The 27108-nt window shown below is 43.1% G+C and overlaps 2 protein-coding genes across 3 annotated transcripts in view; one reads left to right on the plus strand and one right to left on the minus strand.

The window, feature by feature from the left end:
- LOC143281023 (uncharacterized) overlaps positions 1 to 3450 on the plus strand; it is a 30911-nt gene extending 27461 nt beyond the window's left edge. Inside the window, exons 17-18 of the mRNA XM_076585912.1 lie at positions 77 to 220; positions 1624 to 3450. Coding sequence (XP_076442027.1) covers positions 77 to 220; positions 1624 to 1776 — 297 coding nt within the window. The 3' untranslated portion in view covers positions 1777 to 3450. The remainder of the gene's footprint in view (positions 1 to 76; positions 221 to 1623) is intronic.
- A 75-nt stretch (positions 3451 to 3525) lies between these two features.
- Positions 3526 to 27108, minus strand: part of LOC143281024 (uncharacterized) — a 25720-nt gene continuing 2137 nt past the window's right edge. Inside the window, exons 2-12 of one of the 2 annotated variants that reach the window (XM_076585914.1) lie at positions 24084 to 25728; positions 19560 to 19813; positions 18842 to 19052; positions 17344 to 17469; positions 16663 to 16851; positions 16141 to 16235; positions 15422 to 15573; positions 13720 to 13959; positions 11571 to 11746; positions 8272 to 8328; positions 5271 to 5410 (exon numbers count right to left, since the gene is read on the minus strand). In XM_076585914.1, coding sequence (XP_076442029.1) covers positions 8273 to 8328; positions 11571 to 11746; positions 13720 to 13959; positions 15422 to 15573; positions 16141 to 16235; positions 16663 to 16851; positions 17344 to 17469; positions 18842 to 19052; positions 19560 to 19813; positions 24084 to 25716 — 3132 coding nt within the window. In that variant the 5' untranslated portion in view covers positions 25717 to 25728 and the 3' untranslated portion in view covers positions 5271 to 5410; position 8272. Of the gene's footprint in view, positions 5411 to 8271; positions 8329 to 11570; positions 11747 to 13719; positions 13960 to 15421; positions 15574 to 16140; positions 16236 to 16662; positions 16852 to 17343; positions 17470 to 18841; positions 19053 to 19559; positions 19814 to 24083; positions 25729 to 27108 lie in introns of both variants that reach the window. The other variant, XM_076585913.1, reaches the window with a different exon arrangement.

Consider the following 27108-nt stretch of genomic DNA (forward strand, 5'->3'; position numbering starts at 1 on the left):
GGCTGATTTCTACCAGCTTTTAGTTTGAGCAGATAGTGAGTGTGTGGGATTCTCAGTGGAATGTGATTTACTGCAGGGCCAGCGCAGTGGTGGCTACGGAGGTGGCTATGGCGGTGGATATGGTGGTGGTGGTTACAACAAAGGCTGGGGGCAGCAGGGATCATGGGGCAGCAATTGGGGAGGTCAAGGCCAGTGGGGCAATTCTGGATACGGTGGGAAGGTGAGTGTCTTGTGGAAGGAGCTTGTCTGTGATACATCATGATTGTTGTTAGTGTTATTGGGTGTTAAGCTGTCCCTCTTTGATCACAGTAGGTAACGGACACCATGTAATACTGGTTAAGGTTTGTGACATCTTTTCAGTGAAAACTTATTCCAAGAATTTAAGCACTTGGCAATTGAGAAGAGGGTGAGGCATTATCAGGAACAGTGTGAGCGATGTGGAAATGATGAATATTAAACTCTTTGTAGCATCACTTACTTACGTGCCTGTTTACCCTCATCTGGGGACCAAGCTGATCAGCATGTTTTCAAGTGAAAATAAGAAAAAATTGAAATGTCTGTGATGGGAAATGTCATGAAGGTGCCAGTTGGGATAGACCCACTGTAAGTTTGTTCGATGAAATGTACTGAATGTTATCATATAGTTGGTTGAAAAATAGCACAGTTGCGAACATATTGACTACATCAGTTAATCACCACACTGGGTGTTCTTTCAAATGGTCTGTTACTCCGATGGTCCATGTGTCACTGGTTTAAAGTACCAGTAGTGATTAATGGCTGATCTAAGCCAATCATTAAGCAAGGATAGCCATTTACATTGTGAGAAAGGTGATGGGTTGTGGTGTTAAGCTGAAAAGGAAAGCAACATCAGAGGAGTGGTCAGTAAGGAAATGTAAAATGTTCAGTTTGGCATCAAAGCCTCCTGTCGTTATGCAAAGAAATGTTTCATTGTATTTCTGAATCAAAAATTTTGTTCTGGTATGCGAGTTTTACAATATGATTTTGCCTTTTCACTTACTGATTAGGTATGGAACATTTCAATGATTTAAATTTCCTTTACCTCAGTTGTGTTATTGGACCACTTGATGATTTTACCACAGTTAACTATTTTGACAGTATTACCTCCAGTTTGTTATTGGAGCATTTTATGACTTTATCTCATTTATGGAGCATTTGATTTACCTTCCAGTTTAAGGATTCTATTGCACATTTGATCTGAAAGATTTACAGGAGCTTAAAGTAGAATAAGACTATGCACACATTTTCCACTTGAACTGTTGCGGATGTCTATTGTTGAAACCGTTGTAAGTGAACTGAGGCTTCTGCAAAAAATGGTTGAGGGACTTGCTGAAGGGGTTGGATGAATAAATGGACTTACTGAAGGGGGTTGGCACCTGTGGGAACTGTTGCCCATTTCAAATTGCTTTGTGTTGTAGGGTCAGTACTTTGTTGACAGATGCCTGCTGTGATTTGAGATTGCAGTCAGCATTTATCTGTGTGGGTATGGGATAGGTTGTTGTTATTTGTACAGTCAGTATTCACTTTAGGTGGGTTGGGTTTAATGTGTGTGTATGTGTGTTTGGTTGAGGTTGCCATTATGAAAAGTTGATGCTGTGTTGGCAGAGTTACGGTGGTCAGTGGCAGCAGGGAGGCTGGGGTGGAAACCAGCAAGGGTACTGGGGAGGAAGCGGTGGTGGTGGCTATGGTGGTGGAGGCTACGGTGGCAGCAGTGGTGGCTATGGCTCCAGCTGGGGCAGAAGCAGCTACTACAAGTGATTGTCGGCGAAGTGTGCACACTGTGACAGTATTCAGGAACTGGCTCTGAAAACATTGTGTCGGGAGTGTACAAAGGAGAAACTGAACAATTTACAGTGAAATGGATGTTCCTTTTTTCCCCCCTTTTTTTTCTTCCCTGTTTGTGTTGTGTTCTGGTCAGTTTCTGAAAAAGAATTATTTGCATTGTTTCATCATCATTATCATCACTTGTTTCATAGGTTGTAGAAATTCAGTGGGATATTTAGAGATGGTGCTTTGTAATTTTTAGTTAATACAGATAAGCAGAAATTTGCCACAGGTAAAGGATAAGCAGAGGAGGGAGATGCATATGTTCCTTTTTCTTTCACCCAGTGAATGCTTTGACTTTAATCACCCCCACACATCCTTCTATAACATATTTAGTATGAAAAAAAAGCATACATGCTTTTTTCTTTCACGCAGTGAATGATTTGCCCAAGTCACTCTCACCCATGCTTTCATAACATATTCCTAGGCTATGAAAGACTTTTATAAAGTGAAATTTTAACCTTTTTTGTTTTTAGCTGTACAGGATTTTCAAGTAATAGGATCCTAAGTCTTTTTTGTTTTGTTTTTGCACTTGGAAGTAACTCACTGTGTGTTGTTACTGTTTGCATTGAGTGGAAATATAACGAAAAGGATGGAGTCATGTTCAGTTAGGGTTATTTTGGTACTAGTGACTAGAGCTTGGTCTGCATTTTGTGTTGGAAGATATCAGCAGGATGTATTCCTTGTAACAAACCATGACATAGACATGTTTGGGGAAGTGTCACAGAGCACTTTCCCTCTGGTTATGGCCATGAGGGGCGGACATGGACGACATTAGGAGATTCATGAGGGGTTCAGGACATGCTGGAAAAGCAATAGGCAGCTTCTCTTCTTCACCCCCCACACTCATCAGTGATGTTTTAAAATCCAGGGATTTGATCATTAACTGCTTTTATCTTTGTGTCAGTATTCTCATGTGTACAGTCCATCATAATGTGTAAGCGTGGTTTTCTGTCACTACGGCGTGGAATTATTTGCTGCAGGAGTAAAGAAACTCAGAATGGCATTGCATTTAGTGGCTGCACTTGTCATCTTCACTGGTAGTAGCAGTTTTACTCAGAAAAAAAGTTATTCTATAATAGTGTTATAAAATTTTGTCTTTATTAAAAAAAAAAAAGAAAAAAAAGAAAAAAAAAAAGAAAGAAAAAAGACACAGAAGAAATTATTTCAACCCTCCTCGCCCCAATATTGACTTACATTTTGTTGTGTCAGTGACTTTGATTTGTCCGGTTAACTTAAGTTCTTTGATGTTGGTCCTACAACAGTAATGTCGTTGTTAGTCAGTGGAGTATCTCTGTGCATGTGTGTGTGTGTAACATTGCTGATATCGATCTTGTGGCCAGCCTTAAGGTGAAACATGGCACAAGCCAAATGTGGGAACCTTGAAGACGTCTGCTGTCTGTCCCCCTCTTTCATCCTGCCATCATCCTTATTGCCATACAGAGAAGTGACATGGGACAGCTGTCATGACAATGTTTAGCTTGGAAGATTTCAGCTCATCATCAGTGGACCATGAAAATTATGTATGGTTTGTTTTCAGATGTTGTTCTGCAATTTCAAACAAAACTAATGTTGAAAAGTTGTGTCAATAAATTCATCTCAAAAGATGTTTGTTTGTTGTGTACTTCTGTGGGAAGTGAAGAAAAAAAGAGGAAAAAAAGAAGAAAAGCAGCTGACTTAAAGGTTCCACTTTATTAAGCATTGAATTAGGCATCACAGTTCATTTACATGAGCATAAGAGAATACTTGATTCTCTTTTCTCTGTATGTCTGATGATCTCATGTACTGATCATTTCGAGGACAGATAAGCTGCCTAGTTTCACAGCCATTCAACATATAAACAAACATGTTCTAGCTACATCAACACAGACATCCTTAAAAATCTCTTTCTGCAGAGCTGGATGCTGTTCATTATAAATACAGTAATGGATAATTGTATACAAAGCACAACTCTGGTTCACAAGTCCATGGTATTTTCTTAAGAGAGAATCAAACATATGCACACATGCAGCCTGTACAATTATTCTTCCAAGCATGTCAGATTAGGAATCGCTTTCACATTCCAAGCATGTTAAATTCAGAATCATTTTCAGAGTGAGTGGTCAGCTCTAAGGATTATTTCTGGAATCAGAGGACAGGAACAAAACCTTGAAACTGTCGCACACAACATTACATTCAAACTTCACACTGGGCCAATTGTACACGCTGCTTCCCACTATTATTCCACTCATCACAATGTCAGTGTTCATATTCACATGTTCCTTAAAACTGATTTCCAAGTTCAATAAGTGTTTTAAATTCAAGGAATGATGAATTTATAAGTAAGTCATTGCAAACCCCATAAAACTGGGCCAGAAGCAAATGATTTGTCACTTCAAAAACAACAAATTAAAAAAAGAACTAAAAAAACCAACGAAACTGTTTTTGGTGTGTTACTTGAAAGACAATAAGAAGCAACTCCACTATACAGGTGTGAAAAGAGTTGGTTTATCAGTAATGGAAGAGTTCTCTTTGCAAGTCACAAAAAGAAAGAAAACTGGTATATAATCAGTCCATTAATCCTTTGAATTTTGAACATTACCTTGAAAACTCAAATTCAGTTCTAAGTAGACTGGATGAACCACTGGCTATATGTTACAGTTTACGCATCCCCCTCTATGTGTAAGTTAGCTGCACCAATGAGACTGCACTTGGCATCACAACTACAATATTGCGCATACTGACGAAGTAAATGAGTGTGGTAAACATACACCAGGACTATGCATGGTAAACTTTGGAAGGCAAATCACTATTCTCATGTGAGAAATCACTGTTCTCAAATCATTTTATACACATTTCTATATGCAAGAAAGAAATATTCCACAAACATCAAGGAATTCATCTGTAAACTTGACAATCATCTTTGTGTATGAAATCACTATTCTCAAATTGCACCTGGAATTTCACACATGTTCCCACATTCAAGAAAAATTATGCCAATGACAGAGCAATTTCTTTAATGTGCTGCAATCAAATTGTGTCTACTTATGCTCAACTGAATTACAGTCAGAATTAACAAACTCAAGAGAGAGCTTTTTTCTGTGCCACCATAAACCAATTCCAGTATCTTCACTGGCAAACACTGAAGGTGAAAGTTGACAATGCCAGCACCTACAATGCTGCATGAACAGTGGTGCACAAATACCAGGAATAAACTTGTACATGCAGTGTACATCCTAACATTTTCTGAATCCACATTTCACCAAATTAGCATGGTTATGGAGTATGTAAGAAAAAGAACCACTGATAAACACTCAATCTTCTTTCACATCGTTCTTTCACAGGCTTCCTAGAGTCGAGAGAAACCAAACAGTGGCAATGTAAATCAAACTCGCAATGTTTGGATGATAACCTCTGCGTCACCAGAGCTGTTGCTATCCATGTCAGAATCCGAAACCTCTGAGCTCTGAGTCACTGCTGAATGAGTCGGGGCTGAAATCCTGCTCCATGCTGCGCACAGACGAGTCATCATCGTCATCGTCGTCGTTGTCATAATGGTCACCATTGAAATACAGTGGTTCACCATTACCTGCAGCAGAGAAACAGAATGGCTCAACACCAGTGTCAGTAATGATCCCTGATCATTTTCCCGATGCTGTGGGTCAGTAGTCAGCACCACAGGCAGTTTGTCTTGCAACCCATCATAGGGCTGCTCCTTAACTTAGTGTGGGACTTCTCAGTCTCCTCTTACATCTGTATTTTGGAAAAAAAATCATTTCACATACCATGTACAAGAACATTTAACCGAAAATGAGATAATGTGAAAAGTTAAAAGGATAACACAATATTAAAAGACTACAGGAATTTGATTACTGGTGCCAAATTAAACTAGGAACTTCGTTTGTGGGCTGAGACTTCCACATCCACTCGTATGTGTACACAAGTGGGCTTTTACCCCTGCCATGTAGGCAGTCATGCTCCGTTTTCAGGGGTGAAACTAGGACAATAACAGCAAAATAATCTGCCCATGAGCACACAATTCTACAGAAAAAAAATGTCTCTAATAATATAAGGAAAGAAAATACAAAAAAAAAAAAAAAAAAAAAATTCATAGCATTTAAAAGACCACAATTTTCACACACACAAAACATGAATTTCTTATACTGGTGACCTTTGACAATAATTTATTATCACTGGCATGGAAGTGGGGAGGAAATAACATCTCATTTGTCAACATGACAGCACAGCCTGCAGACTAGAACACAGAACTAAAGGAACACATTGCAAACACTTTGCTTGCAAATGGTGACTTCTGCAGGGTGTTTGAAGGAATGTGTCAGGAAGTTTTGATTCAATTTTCATGCTCCCCCCACCCCCTCACTTTTTTTTGTAAAGCAAAGGATGTCCAGTGTGTCAACATGGCTGTAAGGTCAAACCATGCAGAAGAGTTGGCTGGAATTTGATGACCTGCACGACAGCCACGATAGTGACAATGACTGTGTGGCAGAAAACCAAAGTTATTTTGTTCTGAAACAACCATTTTGATTAGGATCACATCCTGCCTTGTGCATCAACAAAATGGGGGTGTCGGCCCACACTCTCTGGCAATCCCACTTTCTCTCTCTGCTTTCTCTCACTTTACGATAAAGTGTGGAATTGTGAGAAAATGTGGTTGTTCGTCTGCCAAGCTGTCTCTCAAACGTGAGAAAATGTGTAAAGTCCCACTTAATATAATTCAATTAACATTTCCTTTGTCATCAGGGTTGGTTTCTTGTCTTCTCGTAACATAGAGGAAAATGAGATTAGGAAAGAGAAGAGAAAAAAAATACAAATGACAACAATGATTAGCATAACAATGATGATGGCATTAATGAAGACACTGAAACTGACACCAAAATTTATTGCATTTCACATAACACTGATCATTGCAATGCACCAACCTCAAATCCAACATCTGAATTACAGCACACAACACAACTATGGCTGTGTGTATAACTGGAACAGAAAAGGTTACGAAGACTTGACCCCAGTCTATCCCAATGGATGTTGAGAATAACATCAAAATGAAGCAACTTTGTACATAAATGTAATAAGAAAACAGGTTCACAATGCTACACACTCAAGAAGGGAGCGTGGAAACTGGACCTAATTAAATTTTGATGTTTGCTGTGATGTAACCTCTTTCTGTAACATTTATTTAGAATGTTCTTTCATTTCATGCTTGTTCGTATTTTAATCTGCATGTGTTAGCATCCATTTGCGTGGAATGTCTCATTCAAATTAAGCTTCTTGATTTCAGAGAAAAAAGCATTTTTTTGAAAACAGATTAAAAGATGGAAAACAAGCAAATCAAACAAACAAAAGGAAACACACATAATTCATACTCACACACACATGCACACACATACATTTCTTGAAATGATCAATCCTGTATCATCACCATCATCATCAATCATCTTCACCAGCATCACCATTATTTTCTTTATCATTGTTGTTGTCTTCCTCCCATTTCTCTTCTTTTTCTCTCTCATTTTTCTTAGATTTGTGTTGGGAAAAGACAAGAAACCATCCTCGATGACAAAGGAAATGTTTCAAATAAAAACAGGGGGGTCTTCCCATGCTTTCTCACATATTGTGCCCCTCACTTTCTCACAACTGAAAGAAAGGGTGGCACGGGAACGACACTGCTTTCACACAATCCCCCCCACGCCCCCCCTCTTTATTGTCTTCTCCTTCATCAGACAGATGCCTGAGTCTTTGCGATGAAGGCAGCTGTATGCTGCAGGTTCTCTACACAGCTGCAGAACTTCCAGGTCAGTGGAGGGGGTAGGACTGCAGCACGTCATCTGTTGTCTGGCTGTCAGTCCAACAGGGGCTTTACTGTAAAGAGAGAGAAAGCGTGGACACGCCCCTCTGCCCCTATGATTTCTCTCAATGTGAGAGAAAGTGTGGGATTGTGAGATAGTGTGGGTCAACATGGGGCACGGGTACAGAAAATTTTCTTCAGTTAGAAGCCTTCATGTCAGGGTTTCTTCTGCAATGAAACACTCAGATGAAGGCTTCATGCCAAAATATTGTATACAGTGTGTGAGTGGGTGGGTGAGTGTGATTGTGTATAGCAATAGCAACATGCCAGTGGAAGAAGACCAAAAAATTGCACTTGATTATTATGTCCAATACATTTGCAAATATTTCAGTACCATTCTGCCCATAAAATATGGAGACTTGAATTTTAATGTAAAAGACTATTCCTTCTGTTGTTGTTTTTTTTAATGAGTGAACCAAAAGCCTTGCTGGTTGTGCAACAATGAGCAGTCAACATCTGGGAAAATCTGAAATCTAAGAAAAGATTCCATACAATTGAAAATGGAGTTGCAGTCCAGAAAGTACAAAAAAGAAAGTTAAGTCGCCTGAGGCTGTAAGTGAACTTAATGACATCATCTGTCTTACATTATCTTTGGTCACGACGCCTCTTTCGTCTTCTTTGACCTGGGCGCCATCTTCTTCCTGTTGAAGGAAAATTCACAGCTGTAATAGGTCAGACTGTGTGTTTTCAGGGCTCAGTTCAATGAAAGAACTACCATGGTCAACTAATGCCAGTATCTGAAGGAAAACCTGTTCTGCTGATGAATTTTGAACTTGATGGACAGCAGTCACAGTCAGAGGTACTGCAGATATCGCACATGGATTGCTGCTCTGCTGTCACTCACAACCATGTTCTGACAACCACAATTAACTGAGCAACACGGTCTGTGATTGCTTCAGTCTCTGGTTGTTCACATGTTCAGTGGGTTGTTTATCCTACTTGGCATGTTTCCTTTGGGCTCATTGTGGCAGATAGTTTAATATATATATATTTTTTTATGACTTATGGACTTACTGACTGGCTAAGCTGGTTCTGTCCAGCTCACACTTGCCAGTTCAGATGAGAAGGTGAGCAGTATCATTTATTTTTTATGTAGCCCAATCATCTGCACTGCTTCAGTGGCATAAATCCCACGTCACTCATTCCAAAGCCTACATACACAGTCTCAGTGCCGGCAGTCCACTGGGGACTATCACTGTTAGGTCACCACAGGACCACACATCAGAGGAGACCCTGTACTGCTGCTGAGTCAGTTTGGTGGAGTTTAGTGTCTGTTCTGATCAAACATATATCATATGACCATTCAAAAGAAGACAACACAGAAACGTTTCTATTTCAGCCCAGTTGAAATCATACCACATGCACACATGAACACATATGCATTTGGCGTTTTTTTCTTTCACCTGCCCTGCATATCGTATCATCTGTTTGTTTCTGTGACAAGCAGATCAACCACGTCACGGGTTAAAAAGAGAAAAAAAAACCCAACAATCTGCATCAGATAAACTTTCATGGATGTTCACTGCACCTGCGATTTCCAAAAACCCGATTGGCCAGTCATGAAAATGTTCACTCTGCATGCAATTTTCGTCAGCATAATTGAATGGCCCGACACCACTACTCACCATTATCATCCATTTATTGAAAATCTTCTAGCAATTCTGGCAAAAACCCCTTCAAACTCCTCACCAGAACCATCGTTGAGGAAGACTTCTAAAATTTCCTCAAACTGTAGATACGCCATCTTGACATGCATCCAAAATCAAACAAAAAAGACTTAGAATTTGAGAAAATTCACACAAAAGCAACCATGATGATAAGCAAATGTTCTGAAACTGGATGCAAGACTAATAGGAGGTCAAGGTTGTCAGAAATACCCTCTGTTGGAAACTGAATAATACTGGCGCGAAATTCGAAAACTTAAAGCTGGTCGACTACAGTTGCTGGTGGCTGCAGGAAATTGGTAATGGTGTAGTACAAGCTCAGCTGCTTTTGGTATGCTAAAGGTTAACAAAGTGCTGGTGCTCAACAAAGTGCTGGTGCTTAATACAATGCTAGTGCTCAACAAAGTGCTGGTGCTTAACAAAGTGCTAGTGCTCAACAAAGTGCTGGTGCTTAACACATGGCTAGTGCTCAACAAAGTGCTGGTGCTTAATACAATGCTAGTGCTCAACAAAGTGCTGGTGCTTAACAAAGTGCTAGTGCTCAACAAAGTACTGGTGCTCAACACATGGCTAGTGCTCAACAAAGTGCTGGTGCTGAACACATGGCTAGTGCTCAACAAAGTGCTGGTGCTCAACACATGGCTAGTGCCAAACAAAGTGCAAGTGCCTAACACAATAATAGTGCTTAACAAAGTATTGGTGCTGAACAAAATCAAGTAGTTTTTATCACCCCCTAAAATAAAGTCCACTGGAGACATACAGATAAAATAAACACAAACAAAGCAAACAACACAGATGATTTGTAAATGGCAGATTCATATATTTGAAGCAAAAAAACAAAACAAAAAACAAACAACAGGAAAATGTACATAACACAAAATCTGTACATGACACATTATGAGTGGTTCCCTTTAATGTAAAACGCCATCTTCTGCTGAACATTCAGCATTGTACATTTGGCTTGAATGTCTATGGAGTACTGACCCAGTTCTCTTAATACCATGTAAATAGGGGCATACATATTATTTTTATTATACAATATTATCTTTTTATCAAAAGTTCAGTTGTAGTTTCCTGGCCAGGCTATATATCTGAAGGCAGAACGCCTCAGCACCAAACAGATGAATAGGTCCAACAGTTTTGTTCAGAAAACCCACTTGAATGTCAAAAGATCCACTTGAATGTCAACTAACAAATTCAAATTTCCGTAGCAATGAGAAAACCACTTTTGAGGTTTATTCAAAGGAGATTTTCTGTGCAAATTTAAAGCTTCCATTACAAATGAATAATATTCCAAGATAATGAAAATTGTAAGTGGCGGACTCCACCCTGGGTCAGGTTCTGTGGCTAAACAATCATCGTCAGAAGTATGGGGCTTAGCAGGTGGTGCCCTAAGTGCATTAAATAAGAATGGGCACTACTGAACACCACTGAAATGACTCAGCAGCATTGCAGGGTCTCCTCTGGTGTGTGGCCTTCTGGTGACCTAACATTGATGGGTTCCCTGTGGACTGCTGACAGTGGAACTGCGACAGACACAACTGAATGTGGATGTGAATGGGGGACTTGGAAAGAGTGATTTAAAGAAGAATGTCACTGGAACAGTGCATGATGGGGTGACAAAAAAAAAAAAGAAAAAAAAAAAAAAAAAAAAAAAAAGGAAAAGAAAAAGAAAATAGAAATACTTCTAGTTTCTGACCATGATGAAAATGCTGGTGCTTGACATACCAGTAGTGCTCAACAAAGTAAATAGTGCAGTGCTATTTTCCTAACTGTCCTACACAAATGGGCTGTGCATAGTCGGTCTGTACAAGTAAGGGGACATAAACAGAAGAAGAACATTTAAAAAAAAACCCCTCTGAACTCATTATTTACAGAATTTTTTTTTTTAATTGCCCCAAAAATTCTGACACACACACACACACACACACACACAAATACACATATACTGTGGCAGACAAGAACGAATCAAGCTTCTCATTTTCTGTTCAATGTGGATAGTTCCGCACCAGTTTCCAAGCTTAGCTTTTCCTTCCCAGATGACCAAAAAGCAAAACCAAGAAAAAAAAAAAAACAGCAACAAAGAGGAAGCTACTGTTTCTGCACTGGGCGCACTGTCGAGAAGCAAAAACTCAGGACCTTCAAGGCCAGCAGGAGAAAGCAAACGGCAACAACCAAACACAGGAGGACACAAACAAAAGCCACAACGAAGCGGGTACCGTGGTGGTGGTGGTGGTGGTGGTGGTGGGTGGGGGGAGGGATGTGGTGTGTGGGGTCGTGCTTCAGCTGGAGGGAGGCAGCCTCCGGGTGCAGCCTCAGGTACTCCTCCTTGGCCTCCCGGGCCGCTCGCTCCATCTCCTCCCGGTGCAGCTTGTTCATGTCCTGTTCACTGCAGCTGCAACACACACATCACCACCACCATGACTACATGTAGTGAGCAGCTGCAACACACACATCACCATCACCATGACTACATGTAGTGAGCAGCTGCAACACACACATCACCATCACCATGACTACATGTAGTGAGCAGCTGCAACACACACATCACCACCATCACCATGACTACATGTAGTGAGCAGCTGCAACACACACATCACCACCACCACCATGACTACATGTAGTGAGCAGCTGCAACACACACATCACCACCACCATGACTACATGTAGTGAGCAGCTGCAACACACACATCACCACCACCATGACTACATGTAGTGAGCAGCTGCAACACGCACACACCACCACCACCATGACTACATGTAGTGAGCAGCTGCAACACACACATCACCATCACCATGACTACATGTAGTGAGCAGCTGCAACACACACATCACCATCACCATGACTACATGTAGTGAGCAGCTGCAACACACACATCACCACCATCACCATGACTACATGTAGTGAGCAGCTGCAACACGCACATCACCATCACCATGACTACATGTAGTGAGCAGCTGCAACACACACATCACCACCATCACCATGACTACATGTAGTGAGCAGCTGCAACACACACATCACCACCATCACCATGACTACATGTAGTGAGCAGCTGCAACACACACATCACCACCATCACCATGACTACATGTAGTGAGCAGCTGCAACACACACACCACCATCACCATGACTACATGTAGTGAGCAGCTGCAACACACACATCACCACCATCACCATGACTACATGTAGTGAGCAGCTGCAACACACACATCACCACCATCACCATGACTACATGTAGTGAGCAGCTGCAACACACACATCACCATCACCATGACTACATGTAGTGAGCAGCTGCAACACACACATCACCATCACCATGACTACATGTAGTGAGCAGCTGCAACACACACATCACCATCAGCATGACTACATGTAGTGAGCAGCTGCAACACACACACCACCATCACCATGACTACATGTAGTGAGCAGCTGCAACACACACATCACCACCATCACCATGACTACATGTAGTGAGCAGCTGCAACACACACATCACCACCATCACCATGACTACATGTAGTGAGCAGCTGCAACACACACATCACCATCACCATGACTACATGTAGTGAGCAGCTGCAACACACACATCACCACCATCACCATGACTACATGTAGTGAGCAGCTGCAACACACACATCACCACCATCACCATGACTACATGTAGTGAGCTGCTGCAACACACACATCACCACCATCACCATGACTACATGTAGTGAGCAGCTGCAACACGCACATCACCATCACCATGACTACATGTAGTGAGCAGCTACAACACAAACATCACCACCACCACCATGACTACATGTAGTGAGCAGCTGCAACACACACATCACCACCATCACCATGACTACATGTAGTGAGCAGCTGCAACACACACATCACCATCACCATGACTACATGTAGTGAGCAGCTACAACACAAACATCACCACCACCACCATGACTACATGTAGTGAGCAGCTGCAACACACACATCACCACCATCACCATGACTACATGTAGTGAGCAGCTGCAACACACACATCACCATCACCATGACTACATGTAGTGAGCAGCTGCAACACACACATCACCACCATCACCATGACTACATGTAGTGAGCAGCAACTACACAGAGCCTCATATCCCCACCACCACTACCGCCATGACTACATGTAGTGAGCCTACACAGATGTGTAGAGAGATACACTGATATGTACACATGCACAGACACATAGTAAGACACACATACTTGCCATGTCACTGAAGCTTGTTTTGACACCACCTCCACACACACCCTGTCCTTCCTACACCCTCTCTCTCTCACACACACACACAAACACACACACACACACGCACGCACGCGCACACACACACAGAACCTACTTTTGGCCGAAGTGGTCATAACCAATGTCTGGCTCCCGACACACATAGCAGCTGGTGGCCCCACAGACACAGGTCATCTTGTTGCAGCCGACATCCTTCACAAAGTGCTTGCCGCAGTGGTGACACTTCCGCAGCATGGCTTCTGTCACACGCTTCTCGATAAAGGTGCGCATGTCTGTCTCGGTCTGCTTCTCCACCTCTTCACACTTCAGAGGCACGTGGTTCGGCTCTCGGCAAAGCCTGCATGCACAAACACGGCGCCACGAAACGAGGTAAAACAGGCTGTTCGATGCTTGGCTGAATAAAACCATCACTCCCTCCCACCCACCCACATCTGCAGATCTATCAAATCTAAATGTTTAATGAAGAAAACGAAGGTGTGTGGTGTGAAAGTAAGGAACGGGTTTGAGCATATTTTTTTTGTTCGTTTGTTTGTTCGTTTTTGATAGAATCAATAGGGGCAATGAAAAATATTTGAGGTCTTGGTTTTTGGACCCCCAAATCATTGAAAGAAAAGAAATGATAACCCCCCCCTCAACCCCTTCCCCCCCCCCCCAAAAAAAAAATCCCACAAAACCCCCAGCTTAATTCCCTCCCCCTTCTCCCCACAAAAGCTTGCTTTCAAAATGAGAGAGAAATTTCCACAAATATTCTGACATAAATTCTTTTCATTTTTCCACTGGTTCTCATTCTTCCCCCCACTTCTGTATGTGAGGACATTTAATAGGAGATTTTTGTTTTGCATCATCAAAGTACTAAAGCCCTAGAACACTCTGAACTAATGCTTTGATACATTAACCACTTGACTGCCTTGTCCTCTGAACCTACTGTGAAGCCTATCTGTTTATGGAGGTATTTCATCAAATGTTTCTGCCTAGTCTAGAAGGGGGAGAACCACTGACTGATGCTGACAGGCTCGGGAAAGGTTCATAAAAGTGATTTTCTTCCCTTTTCCAAATCACTGAGTCATGCAGTTCTCGCAAAATTGTTTTTTTCTCCCAACAGTTGAAACTAATCAAGAAGAGACTGAGGCTAACTGCACCTTTTTTTTTTTGTTTCTTTCTAAGTCCAGTGCTTATGAATCTGTTTGCAGATATTTTCATAAAATATCATAAACAAGTAATAATTTCAACAGATACTCAATACATCAGAAAGTGAACTCTGGTTTATTTCTATGTGAAAGTAGAACACACTGTAAATCAGTTGGTGTAATTTCATGCATAAATTCCCACAAATAGAGAATTCACAGTAGTTTTTAGTGCACATAGTAATGATAAGATGTCTATAAGAACCTCTAGAGAAAGCTAGACAGTACAAGGTCTTCAGAGAAGAAGCCTTCCTCAGTCAAGTGTTTCGGCCCTTAACTCCTTACATTCTAAGGGGCCAGACTGCACCCAGGTCATGACTCCTGGATGCCCTTGTACTGCCGCTTTTTCCCCTTTGTCATATGGAATACAACTGATTGCAAAACGTTTCAGCACTCAAAGGGTTAAGAACCGGCAGCCAGTTGCATTGCTCGGACGGGAGAGCCTAGTATGGTTGTAACCCGCTACTAACTGTGTGTAGTATGGAACTGACCAATGGCGTAGTTCGCTCAACGTGGGCATTTAGTCATGTGTAAATGTCAGAAAGTTAAAACCAAGCAATGCAACTGGCTCCAGAAGCAGAAGCAGAAGACAGGACAAGAGGCAGCTGCTGTGACCTGCAGGAGTCCTTGAGGCACTCCGGGTTGAGGCAGCGGAAGACGTGGTCGTCCGGGTTGTCCATGATGGTGGCAAAGGGGCAGAAGGGGCACTCCACCAGGTCGGCAATCCCTGCCTGCCTCACCTCCTCCTCCTGCAGCTTCCGCAGTACCTGACCCACACCCACCACACATCAGCTGTCATCGTCACTGTCATCGCCATCACTGTCATCATCATTGTTGTCATCACTCTCATTATCATCACTGTTGTCACTCTCTGAGGATTTTTTTTTTTTTTTTTACACAAAAGTTACATGTTGTTGTTCCACCAGTTTTAGAAAATTTCATTAAGAGTGATATAAAACAAAACTGGCAAAACACTGAGGGGATGTGGTGATGTAATGAACTGGATATGGGAAAAGTGGCTGGTGTGTATATGCTGTGTGTGTGTGTGTGTGTGTGTGTGTGTGTGTGTGTGTGTGTGTACGCGCGCGCGCGTGCGCATGTCTGTGTGCGCACTCATGTGTATGTGTATGTGTGTGCATGTGTCTGTGTGCGCACTTGTGTGTATGTGTATGTGTGTGTGTGTGTGTGCACATGCGTCTGTGTGTGTGCTCACGTGTGTGTGTGTGTGTGTGTGTGTGTGTGTATGTGTGTGTGTGTGAGTGAAAGTTACAGCTGCAATCCAGAATGTGTCCAGACTGAGTGGACATGAGAGAGAAGAAGGGAGTGACCAGCACCTTGCAGAACATGGAGGAGGGCAGCACCTGTTTCAGCACCGACAGGGGGATCTGGTGCTCACACGTCCCCGTCAAGCAGGGAAACACCGTCTTGCCTGCACACCATCACACAACACTCACATGATGTCACTGAATTGGGTGGACTAATACATGAAAAAAACAACCCCAAAACATATATATATATACATACATATAAATAAAACAACAATATAAAAATAAACACACAAAAAAGAAAAAAAGAAAAGCCCTTTCCTCACCAAGTCAACAGCATCTTAAATATATTAATCCCCCCCCCCTCCAACACCCTCCCTCCCACCCCCCAACCCTGCCTCATCCCCCAAAATGACACTCACATCACCATCATACTGCAAAACTAATCATCCACAATCTCGCTTATCACACATTACACCCTCATCATAACACCCTCAGCCTCCTAACACAAGCCACTGCAACAAAACTCGTACCTTCCACACACCCATTTCTCCAAACACAAAACACAAGACCATCCCCAGGAACACTGACCTTCTCCAAAGGCAGCCTCCACGGAGCGTGCGATGCACTCACGGCAGAACAGGTGCCCATCGGCGCAGGTGTTCATGTCCTCAAACAGACACTCGTCCTCAAAGCAGCACTGACACTCGTACAGTTCATTCTGTGTCCGGGCCTCCTCGACACGGACCTGACGAAGTGCTGCCTTCTGATCAAAGTGCTCTGGCAAAACCAGAAAGAGAAGGCATTCACCACGGGGAGGGGCAACATAACAAGCGATAAACAAGAGGTTTTCAGGCAAGAACACACAGTACAGAAAGTTAAAGGAACACATGTAAGGCAGGTGTGAAGATGAAGAGAAAGATTAAGAAACATGTCCAAAACACAAGGTGTATGATGCTGATGTAACGAAAACGAAACGAAGAGTTAAATGCAAAAAACAAACAAACAAACAACAACACAAGAAATACCCAACACACGGACTGCAAAGATTGAATAGCAAAGCACATAAACATCAGAAAAACAGGAAAAGAGTGTGGACAAATATGTATCAGTAATAAGATACAGTCACATTCTGATCACAGAAAAGCAGAACAACACAGAAGAAACATGTTCATTCATGCACATACTACATCGCATAAACATTTATTTTTGCGCAAGTGGAAAATCGCTCACACACACCACAAACACACACACTTTAAATCTCCAGCTCACCTCTCACTTTTTGTTCGTTCATGGTGTACCACAACTCATAAAAGAAGTATTCATCAGGTTCTTCAGGGTAAGAAAGAGGCATCTCCTTTGGCACATCTCGCAGCTTTTTCGATCGGCCTCCATTCGCTTTAAAATAAAACAACAAAAAACGCATGACTCTCATTCAGTTTTGTTTCTGCCTCATTTTTCTGTCTATTTATTTATTTATTTATTTATGCAAGCTTATCTATCTATCTATCTGTCTATCTATCTATCTATCTATCTATATATATATATATTTTTTTTTTTTTTTCCCTCAAGGCCTGACTAAGCGTGTTGGGTTACGCTGCTGGTCAGGCATCTGCTTGGCAGATGTGGTGTAGCGTATATGGATTTGTCCGAACGCAGTGACGCCTTCTTGAACTACTGAAACTGAAACTGAAACTTTTCTGTTTCAAATTTTAAGTTTCTGTTCACCACATTTTCCTGTAACTTCAATGTACAGCATTTTCCTGTTAGTTAAGTTCACACTGTTACTTAAAGTCATTACCTACCATGTTTTTTCTGTTATTCAAGTCTGTGCCTAGCATGTTTTCCATACACTTAATCCTTAATGCCTTATACTAGATTAGTTCTTGCCTTCCCCATTTTACTGTTACTGAAGCTGATGTTTTCCACATTTTCCTGTTATTGAAGTGTATATGCCTGCACATTTTCATGTTATTTAAGTTCATACATCCCATATTTTCCTGTTAAGTATCTACCGACCATATTTTCCTATTATTCAAGTGTATGCCTGTCACATTTTCCTGTTACCACATTATCTGCCACTTCAGTCTCTACCTTCCACAGTTCCCTCTCACTTTTTCAATGCCTACCAGCACCACAGTTTCCTGTCTAGTGTTATCAAACCCATTCCTGTCACTTATTTTCTTAAGTCTTCTTCTTCTTCTTCTTCTGTGTTCGTGGGCTGCAACTCCCACGTTCACTTGTATGCACACAAGTGGGCTTTTACGTGTATGACCGTTTTTACCCCGCCATGTAGGCAGCCATACTCCGTTTTTGGGGGTGTGCATGCTGGGTATGTTCTTGTTTCCATAACCCACCGAACGCTGACATGGATTATAGGATCTTTAACGTGCATATTTGATCTTCTGCTTGCATATACACACGAAGGGGGTTCAGGCACTAGCAGGTCTGCACATATGTTGACCTGGGAGATGGTAAAAATCTCCACCCTTCACCCACCAGACGCCGTCACTGTGATTCGAACCCGGGACCCTCAGATTGACAGTCCAACGCTTTAACCACTCGGCTATTGCGCCTGTCATTTTCTTAAGTCAACCCCATCCACATATCTCTGTGATTTCAGTACAAGCCCGTGTCAATGTCGCCACTTTTCGAGGGTCCAAAACCAAAAGAACCCAACATGCCTTCCATGGTGTGGACCCTGACATCATGACCCTGAAGTCAGAAAAAGCGACACCCACCCTCCCTCCCAGGCCCCTGTCCCACTCACCCAGGATGTTGGCCCTCATGGCCTCCAGCTCTCTGACGATGGGCATCAGGTGGTGGTGGTGTTTTTGCACCACACTGCTCACGTAGCTGTGCCGGAAGTCAGGGAAGTCATGCTTCAGCTGTATGTCCACATGATTTCTGTATCCCTCCCTCATCTCTTTGTTTGTGCTGCTGAACACAGTGCTGGGATCCGGAAACTTTGCCAGGAACTCCTGAAAATATACCACAGGACTGTATAGAACACTACCCCTGAAAACAGCATATGGCTGCCTACATGGTTGGGTAAAAATGGTCATGCACGTAAAAGCCCCCTTGTGTACATACGAGTGAACGCTGGAGTTGCAGCCCACGAATGAATAAGTATGGAACACTATGCAGTCATTACCATCCACAAGGAAAGCTCTGTAGACTTCATCATCTTGTGAAAAATTTTGATCGTCTTGTTAACAGGCCAACAACATCTGGACACACTTGCTAATGCAGACGAAACATTAAATGCAGAAACAGACACACATGTGAAAACATGGACTTGTTTAAACATGCAGATCACATCACTTGGCCAAAAAGTCTTCTTTTCCAGGTACAACACACACACACACACACATGCAAACATACTGTATTCACACACACTCACTGCTCAAACATAAGTTATATTTATCATATATAAGTACACTCACACACAAATCAAAGAATACTTCAGACACATGCAAAACACCTACCTCCGTAGTAAAATTAATGTTCTGCAGTTGTCTTTTTCTTGCAGCTTTTGTCTGCTTCTCTTGAACATCCTTCAAGAGTGGATAGTTTTTACGCTCAAACATCTCTGATGCAATGACCTTGATCCTGTCAGGATTGGATTTGTATAACTCCAGACGCTCCAAGATATAGTTAGGATCGCAGTCAGGAAATATATCTCGTAGGTGGTCCACCTCCGCTTGCAGAAGAAAATCAGCTACATCACTGTTTGGAGTAGCTGTATTAAAAAGAAAAATGTCAATCATGTCACATAAAATGCCTTTTATTCATTACTAACGTGAGCTTATGGAAGATTATGCCCACCCTCTCTTCATAGTTCATGTCAAGAAAAGGCCCTTGTGACTAATTTTTCCTTGCCTTGTTCATCACTATGTAGATACTTCTGTTTTAAATGGTGGTAGTTCTATGTAGGCACTTACTGATTTGATGATGATGGAGTCTCCCGTCGGACTGACGGATGAGTAGGCAGGCAGGCTTATCTGTTGCTGTGTGTCCTCATATGGGAGAAGAGGCCGATTCTGGATGCGCAGCACTTCCCATAGGTGTTGCAAGGGAAAACATCTCCAGAAGTTGAGCCCTGCTTCCTTCGCTCACGCTTCTCCTTAATGGCCAGCATTCTCTTGTTTTCAAACGTCTTTATGCCACTAGAGCACAGCATCCTCCAGCAAGAGTGGTCAAGGGCATAAGTTTCCCAGGAAGCGATGTCTATGTCACAGGCTTTGAGGTTTGTCTTCAAGGTGTCCTTGAAGTGCTTGCAGGGTCTTCCAAGTTCATGGTGGCCTTCCTTCAGCTGGCCATACAGTAGCATCTTCGGGATCCTGCTGTCTGTCATACGGACAACATGTCCTGTCCAGTGTAGCAGGCTTTCGATGCTGGGCAGACCGCTCCTCTCTAGGACCTGGAGGTTGGAGACCCTGTCTTGCCACTTTATGCCGAGGATCTTTCGTAGGCATCTATGGTGAAACTGCTCAAGTTGTTGAATGTAACGGCGATACGTCATCTATGTTTCACAGCAGTACAAGGTGGTCAGCACAACAGCTCTGTAGGTTTTGATTTTCGTGCTGAGCCTGATGCCTTTGTTGTTCCACAGCCTGTTTTTGAGTCTGCCAAAGGCGAAGCTGGCCTAGGCGATGCGCAGCGTCACTTCTGCATCAAGGGCTCCATTGCTGCATAGGGTGCTGCCCAGGTAGCAAAACTTGTCAACTGACTTGATCTCTGTGTCATCGATCTTGACTGCAGGTGGGGGGGAAGCACTGGCGTTCTGTAAGCTAGCTGGTTGATACATGGACTCAGTCTTGCTGAGGCTGATGGTGAGTCCAAAGCGCCTGCAGGAGGCTGAGAACCTGTCCATAATGAACTGCATATCTTCATGGGTGTGTGCAGCAAGTGTGCAGTCATCAGCGAAGAGGAACTCTCTCAACATTGCGCGCAACACCCTGGACCTGGTGTGGAGTTGCCGCGAGTTGAAAAGTTTGCCATCTGTGCGAAACAGAATGTAAATGCCCTGGTCAAAGTCTTGGAAGGCGTCAATCAGCATGGCAAAGAAGAGAATGGAGAACAGTGTGGGTGCCAGGACGCAGCCCTGCTTCACTCCATTTATCACAGGGAACGAATCTAACATGTCTGCATTTTCCTGTACTTTCACCTGCATGCCATCATGGAACGATGCAATCAGCTGGATTAGGCTCTCTGGGCAGCTGAACTTTAGGAGGATCTTCCACAGATCACAGTGGTTCACCATGTCGAAGGCCTTAGTCAGGTCTTCAAAGACCATGTGGAACTCCTTATTCTGCTCACGGCACTTCTCTTGCATCTGGCGTTCAGCAAACACCATGTCACATGTTCCCCTGCCTGAGTGGTAGCCGCACTGTGCTTCAGGGATGACTGTGTTGGAGACATGGTCAAGCAGTCTGTTCAGTATGATGCAAGCGAAGATCTTGCTGGCGATGCAGAGGACAGAGATTCCACAGTGGTTATTGCAGGATGTTTTGTCTCCCTTCCGTTTGTAAATGTGGACAATTGAAGCATCCTTGAAATCCTGGGGGACCTCCACTCTCTCCGAGATAGACTGGAACAGGGCGGTCAGCTTGTCTGTCAGCACCTTGCCTCCATACTTGTAGATGTCGGCCTGGATTACGTCTGCTCCTGGTGCTTTTCCTGACATTGTCAGCTTCAGGGCCTTCCGAGTCTCGGCCTTGGTGGGAGGGGCAGCTAGCGAGTCACTGAATGGTAGCTGTGGGAAGGCTGCAATTACCTTGTCAGAAACGGACAAGTCCCTGTTGAGGAGGATGTTGAAGTGCTCTGCCCAGCGGGCAAGGATGTCTTTCTTGTCTGTCAGGAGGGTGGTCTGGTCCAAGGCTCGGACAGGGGTTGATCCTGTGACTCTCGGCCCATACACAGCTCGGAGACCATCATGGAAGGTCTTCATGTCGTGAGCATCAGCAGTGGACTGAAGCTCTTCGGACTTTCTCTCCCACCAGGTGTTCTTCATCTCACGCAGCCTCTTCTGTACGAGTTGCTTGGTTTGCAATTACTGGTTATTCTTCCTCTGGCAGTCTTTATTGCAAATGTGATCCTGATGCTGTATATGCAGTGTGTTCAGGAGCTTGGAGATTCCAGAGTCGTTCTTGTCAAACCAGTCTTTGTGGCTCCTCTGTACAAAGCCGAGTGTGTCAGCTGCTGCTCTGTACACAGCATCTCTAAAGGTGCTCCGTACCTCTTCTACATCAGTCGATGCAGGAATTTCTTGGAGAGCTGCTTGGATTTGCTGCTGCAGCACGTCCTTGGTGACAGGGAGGCGGTGGATGTTCAGCTTCCTAGGGGGTTTCTGCCTGGCTGGTTGGAGCTTGTGTGCAAGTCTGATATTCATCTTGCTGCATACCAGGCGATGGTCTGACCAACAGACTGCTCCTCTCATGCAGCGTGCAATGGAAACATCACCTCTGTCTCTCTGCCGTACAATCACATAGTCCAGCATGTGCCACTGCTTGGAGCAGGGGTGCATCCATGTGTTCTTGTACTTGTCCGCTTGTTGGAAGAGGGTGATGGTGATGGTCAGTCCATGCTGCGCGCAGAGTGAGAGCAAAAGCAGTCCGTTGGAGTTGCACTTGCCAGTGCTGTGCTGTCCTAGGACTTTTGGCCATGAGGAGAAGTCCACGCCGACACTGGCATTGAAATTCCCAAGGATGATTAGCCTGTTCTTTATGTCTACTGCTGAAATGGTGCAGCTGAGCTCCTCGTAGAAGGCTTCTTTGATGTCATCAGGGTTGGTCATGGTCGTGGCATAGCAGCTGATGGCTGTGGCGAAGCGATCCTCGGACAGCTTCAGACACAGGGTCATCAGCCTATCGTTTATCCCATGCGGAAGGCTGTCAAACTGTCATGCAAGTTTGGTTTGTATGGCAAAGCCCAAGCCTGAGGTTCTTCGGGTGCCTTCTGGCTTCCCAGTGCAGTAGAAAGTATAGCCCCCTCCAACTTCCTCCAGCTGCGTTTCTCCGGCAAACCTGGTTTTGCTCAGGGCTGCTATGTCCACCTGGTAGTGATCAAGCATTCTGGCAATGAGCGTTGTGTGCCTTTCTGGTCTGTCATTTCTGTCCAAAAGGGTGCAAACATTCCAGACACCCTGAGTCAGGGCATGACTCCTGGTTCTTTTCTTCTGTTGTTTTCGACCGCTAATGTTGGATGTCCAAGTAGGTGCGGTTTCCTACTCGGTACTAGGTGAGGCAGGCTTTGTTTAGGGATCCTTTTATCTCCCCTTCCCCTTGTGGGGAGAGCAGTGCTGTCCCTAAAAAGGGCTGTTCTGACGCTGTGGGAGGATATGGGCGCCGCATCTGCCCCAGTCTACAGCGGACGACCATCACCCCACAGCCGCCTGTGTGCAGAGTCATGACTAGGAAATGCCAGCAGCATCCTCTGCCTGTCCCCGTTACCACTTCTCCATCGCCACAGGGCTTGGGAAAGCTGGAAGTTGAAGGGCTAGCTCGTCGTTCCGACATTAGCCTGGTTGCCTGACCAGCACAGGTGACTTTTTTTTTAGTGAAGAGGAGTTGTGCAGTCCCTTCCCCACTCTCTCGCCTACCGACGCTCAGAGTCCCACAGGTGCAGATACTGCCACATGCAGAACGGCCTCGGCAGGTGCAGGTTTATTCTTTGGAGTTCCGTCTCCTAGGAGGACTTCCAGCCAAGGATAAAAGCTCCCCCTGCCCTTTGGTCATCCTCTTCTGCCTTCACAGCCGTTGGGAAAGGTTTCCTCCTCCGCTGGTCCATCATTGGGAGACTTCACTGATTTAGACAGGAAGTTTAACATGAGTATACTATACCTAACTTAAATTGCAATTCTTAGCAGTCATATAATGATATGTCCATCTTTTTTTTTTAATTCTAGGAAGTTACAAGTATGTGGTGAAAATGGATCATTATGTCAAAAGTTACTAAATAACTGTAGTATACAAGATTTCACTTTCTAGTAAATAAAAAAGTAATCTTACCTGTCACAACAGCTTCCTTTATTTCCTGGGGCTGGGGTGGAGTCTGAGTATTGCCCTGACTGTTCTCCTGTTGAAGAAGTTCTTCGATCACAACCTGAACACGATCCTTCTTGTAGTAGTGGGCCTCCACCAAAGCATACAGCTCATTCTGGTCTCTCTCTGGAAACATCTTGGAGATGATGCGCATGTCACGAAACACAGCATCATTCTGAACCAAAGGATCATTGGATACAGAATCATCCTTGGAGAGTGGAGGGTTTGCTGTACTATCACTGCTCGTGGACCTGGCTGCCTTGGAACTGGTTTGTCTCTGCAGTTTTTCTCGCACACTTTGAAAACCAGTTTTCTGGTTTTCCTCTTTCTCAAGAAGTTCATAGATTACTGAGGGATCAATGTGTGGGAATTCTGAGTTCAGTTTCATAGCCTGGTTGAAAATATCGTCATTAGAAGGGACATGGTTCTGTGTGCTGCCAACACCATATTTTTTTAACAAGGCATTGCAAACCAAGTCCACTCTCCTCACCTGATCTGCCTCTTGTGTCAGCAACATGTACACCTCTGTGGCACTCACACCTGCCTCAGGGTTTGTACCCTTCACTTTGACAATCACAGTTCTGACATCCTTGTAAATGCTAGTTTCACCCTCAGAACTGCCCTGCTGTGCACGCTGTCCATTAGTATCACTGCTGGCATTGCCAGACCCCTCACTGACTGCTCTCTCTTTCTCTTCTGTCACACCATTCTTCACCACAATGTTACGATTACTGTCGCAGTGACTAGTACCTGGGGTGCTGTTATCAGATGTGTCTCTTTCCTCTGCTCCCTGGGCTTCAAGTGGTTTACACCTGTCTTCTGTCTGGGCCTCATGAGTGTGCTTAGTACTTGCCGTTTGGTCCTCATTAGAGTGGATCAGCCCTGTCACCTGGGCCTGCTCATTCTGGGGAGTGATTGAAGCTGCAGATGCTGTGTCTAACACTGCTGCCATGACAATGTTAAGCCTGTCCGGGTTGGCCCGGTGTTTTGTCAGGCTATCTATGACGGAAGTCAATTTTGCGTCAGGGATGATGCCTGTGATGATGCCGACATCCTTTTGCAGGGAGGTGCTTTTCCACAGCTCTCCTGAAGACACAGTTCCGCCCTCTATCTGAGAAATAGTGTTGAGGTGGCTGTCCCGCTCCACCATAACACTTCTTGCCATGCTCTCATCTGTTTCTTTTACTCCCTCGCTGTCTTCTTCTGACATGACAACTGTGTCTTGGGAACCATCTGCATCACCATTCAACGTTTTATCTGCATTGTCACTGATCTTGTTCCCTGATGAACCTGGAAGAACCTCAAATTTTTTTGTATCATCTTTACCATTCACACTCCCCTTCTCTGCTGTAGACAAATCCCCATGACCTGACACATCTGAGTTGTGATACTGGAGTGTCTGCTGGCTGCCAGCCACTTCCCCACTGTCCTGATTCCTGCCAACATGTGTGTCTTCATCACTGTTGTTGTGTGAAGGTCGTGGCCGCTTGTCTGGGGTGCCACCCTCCTCAGAGTCACTGTCCCAGGTAGACAACTGCTGGCTGTCGTTCAGCACACATTTCAGGTTAAATGGCCGTTTCTGGCCTTTTGTTGGCTCCATCCTTAGCTTCGTCTGTTTGAAACAAAGCAGATATAAAGTTGGTAGTTCTGTGTCACACTGTTAAATCAATCTTTGCAACTGATAAGAAAGTGCCAAGCAAAATACTGATGTTCTTTCACTAAACTGACCAAAACCAAATCTGAATTTATTTCATTTTGGTATGGACCAAAAACAATTATGATTTACATTTTCATTATTATAATACAACCTTTCTGTTTCCACTGCATAAATATCTATCATCTGGTGAATGGTCAGCTTCCAAGTTTTTTGACTTAGATTTATCCAGCAAAAACATAAGTCATATAATATATATATATATATATATACATACAAAACTGATAAAAAAATGTAAAGAAAAAAGATATATCAATATTTCTCATATACAGTATACACTGCACTCAGTCATATATATATTTACATACGCATTTATTTTCTTGGTGCTATTTTAATAAATAACGTAAATCTGCAGATAACAATGCTTCATCTGAAGACAAAGTAATAATAACATTTTGTTTATCTGAAGACGAAGTAATAATAACATTTTGTTTTCCTATGCTACACAGCCACAAACTGTATCACAGACTATGTTTTCCAGTTATCATAAACCATGCCATAACCCTTCCACTGTTCCAGCCAGATTGAAAAAAAAGAAGAAAAAAAATCCTGATAATTTTTCATGACCAGTTTTGGGTAATTTCTTATTATTAGTGTCCTAAAATCGATGACATATTTTAACAGATATTTTCATGCTTTTTCAAACTTAACATACAGCAATTTTTACTATTAGCTGATATTGTCGCCCGTTTTCCGTTGTTTTTGACTTTTTAATTTCTGCACTCATTTGCAGCCATCTGGCCACATCCACACAATTGTCTTTAACTTTTAGGGGGGAAGTTCCTCAGAAAAAAAAAAAAGATTTCATCTTTGGAAGCTGAGTGTACAGTTGACTTTCTTTTATGTTTTTTCTTTTTCTTTTCTTTGTGGCCTCAGTTGCGTGCACAACCACAGCACAATTTCTTATTTTCAAGTGCTTGATATGTCTATTTTCACTGGTAAAAAAAAAAAATCAATCAATAAATAAATAAACAGAAAAAAAAAGAAGAGAGAAAAAAAAAAAAAAACGAAAAAAAGAAAGAAACCCCCCGAAAAAGACCACACTAAAACAAACAAAACCAAACAATGACTACATACAAATCCATATAAAAATAACTATGCTACATCTTTGCTACATGTCTGGGTTCTTCTTTGCTCTAGTGTGTGTTACATCTTGCGTTATGCTTAATGTTACAATTTCAAGGAGTCAAAGAGTACAGACTGATCCATATATGCCACAACACATCTGCTGTATAAGAATAAATCTAAAGGGATCAGATGCCTGACCTTTGCATAAAC

Source organism: Babylonia areolata, chromosome 4 (genome assembly GCF_041734735.1).
Source record: "Babylonia areolata isolate BAREFJ2019XMU chromosome 4, ASM4173473v1, whole genome shotgun sequence".
Taxonomy (NCBI): domain Eukaryota; kingdom Metazoa; phylum Mollusca; class Gastropoda; order Neogastropoda; family Buccinidae; genus Babylonia; species Babylonia areolata.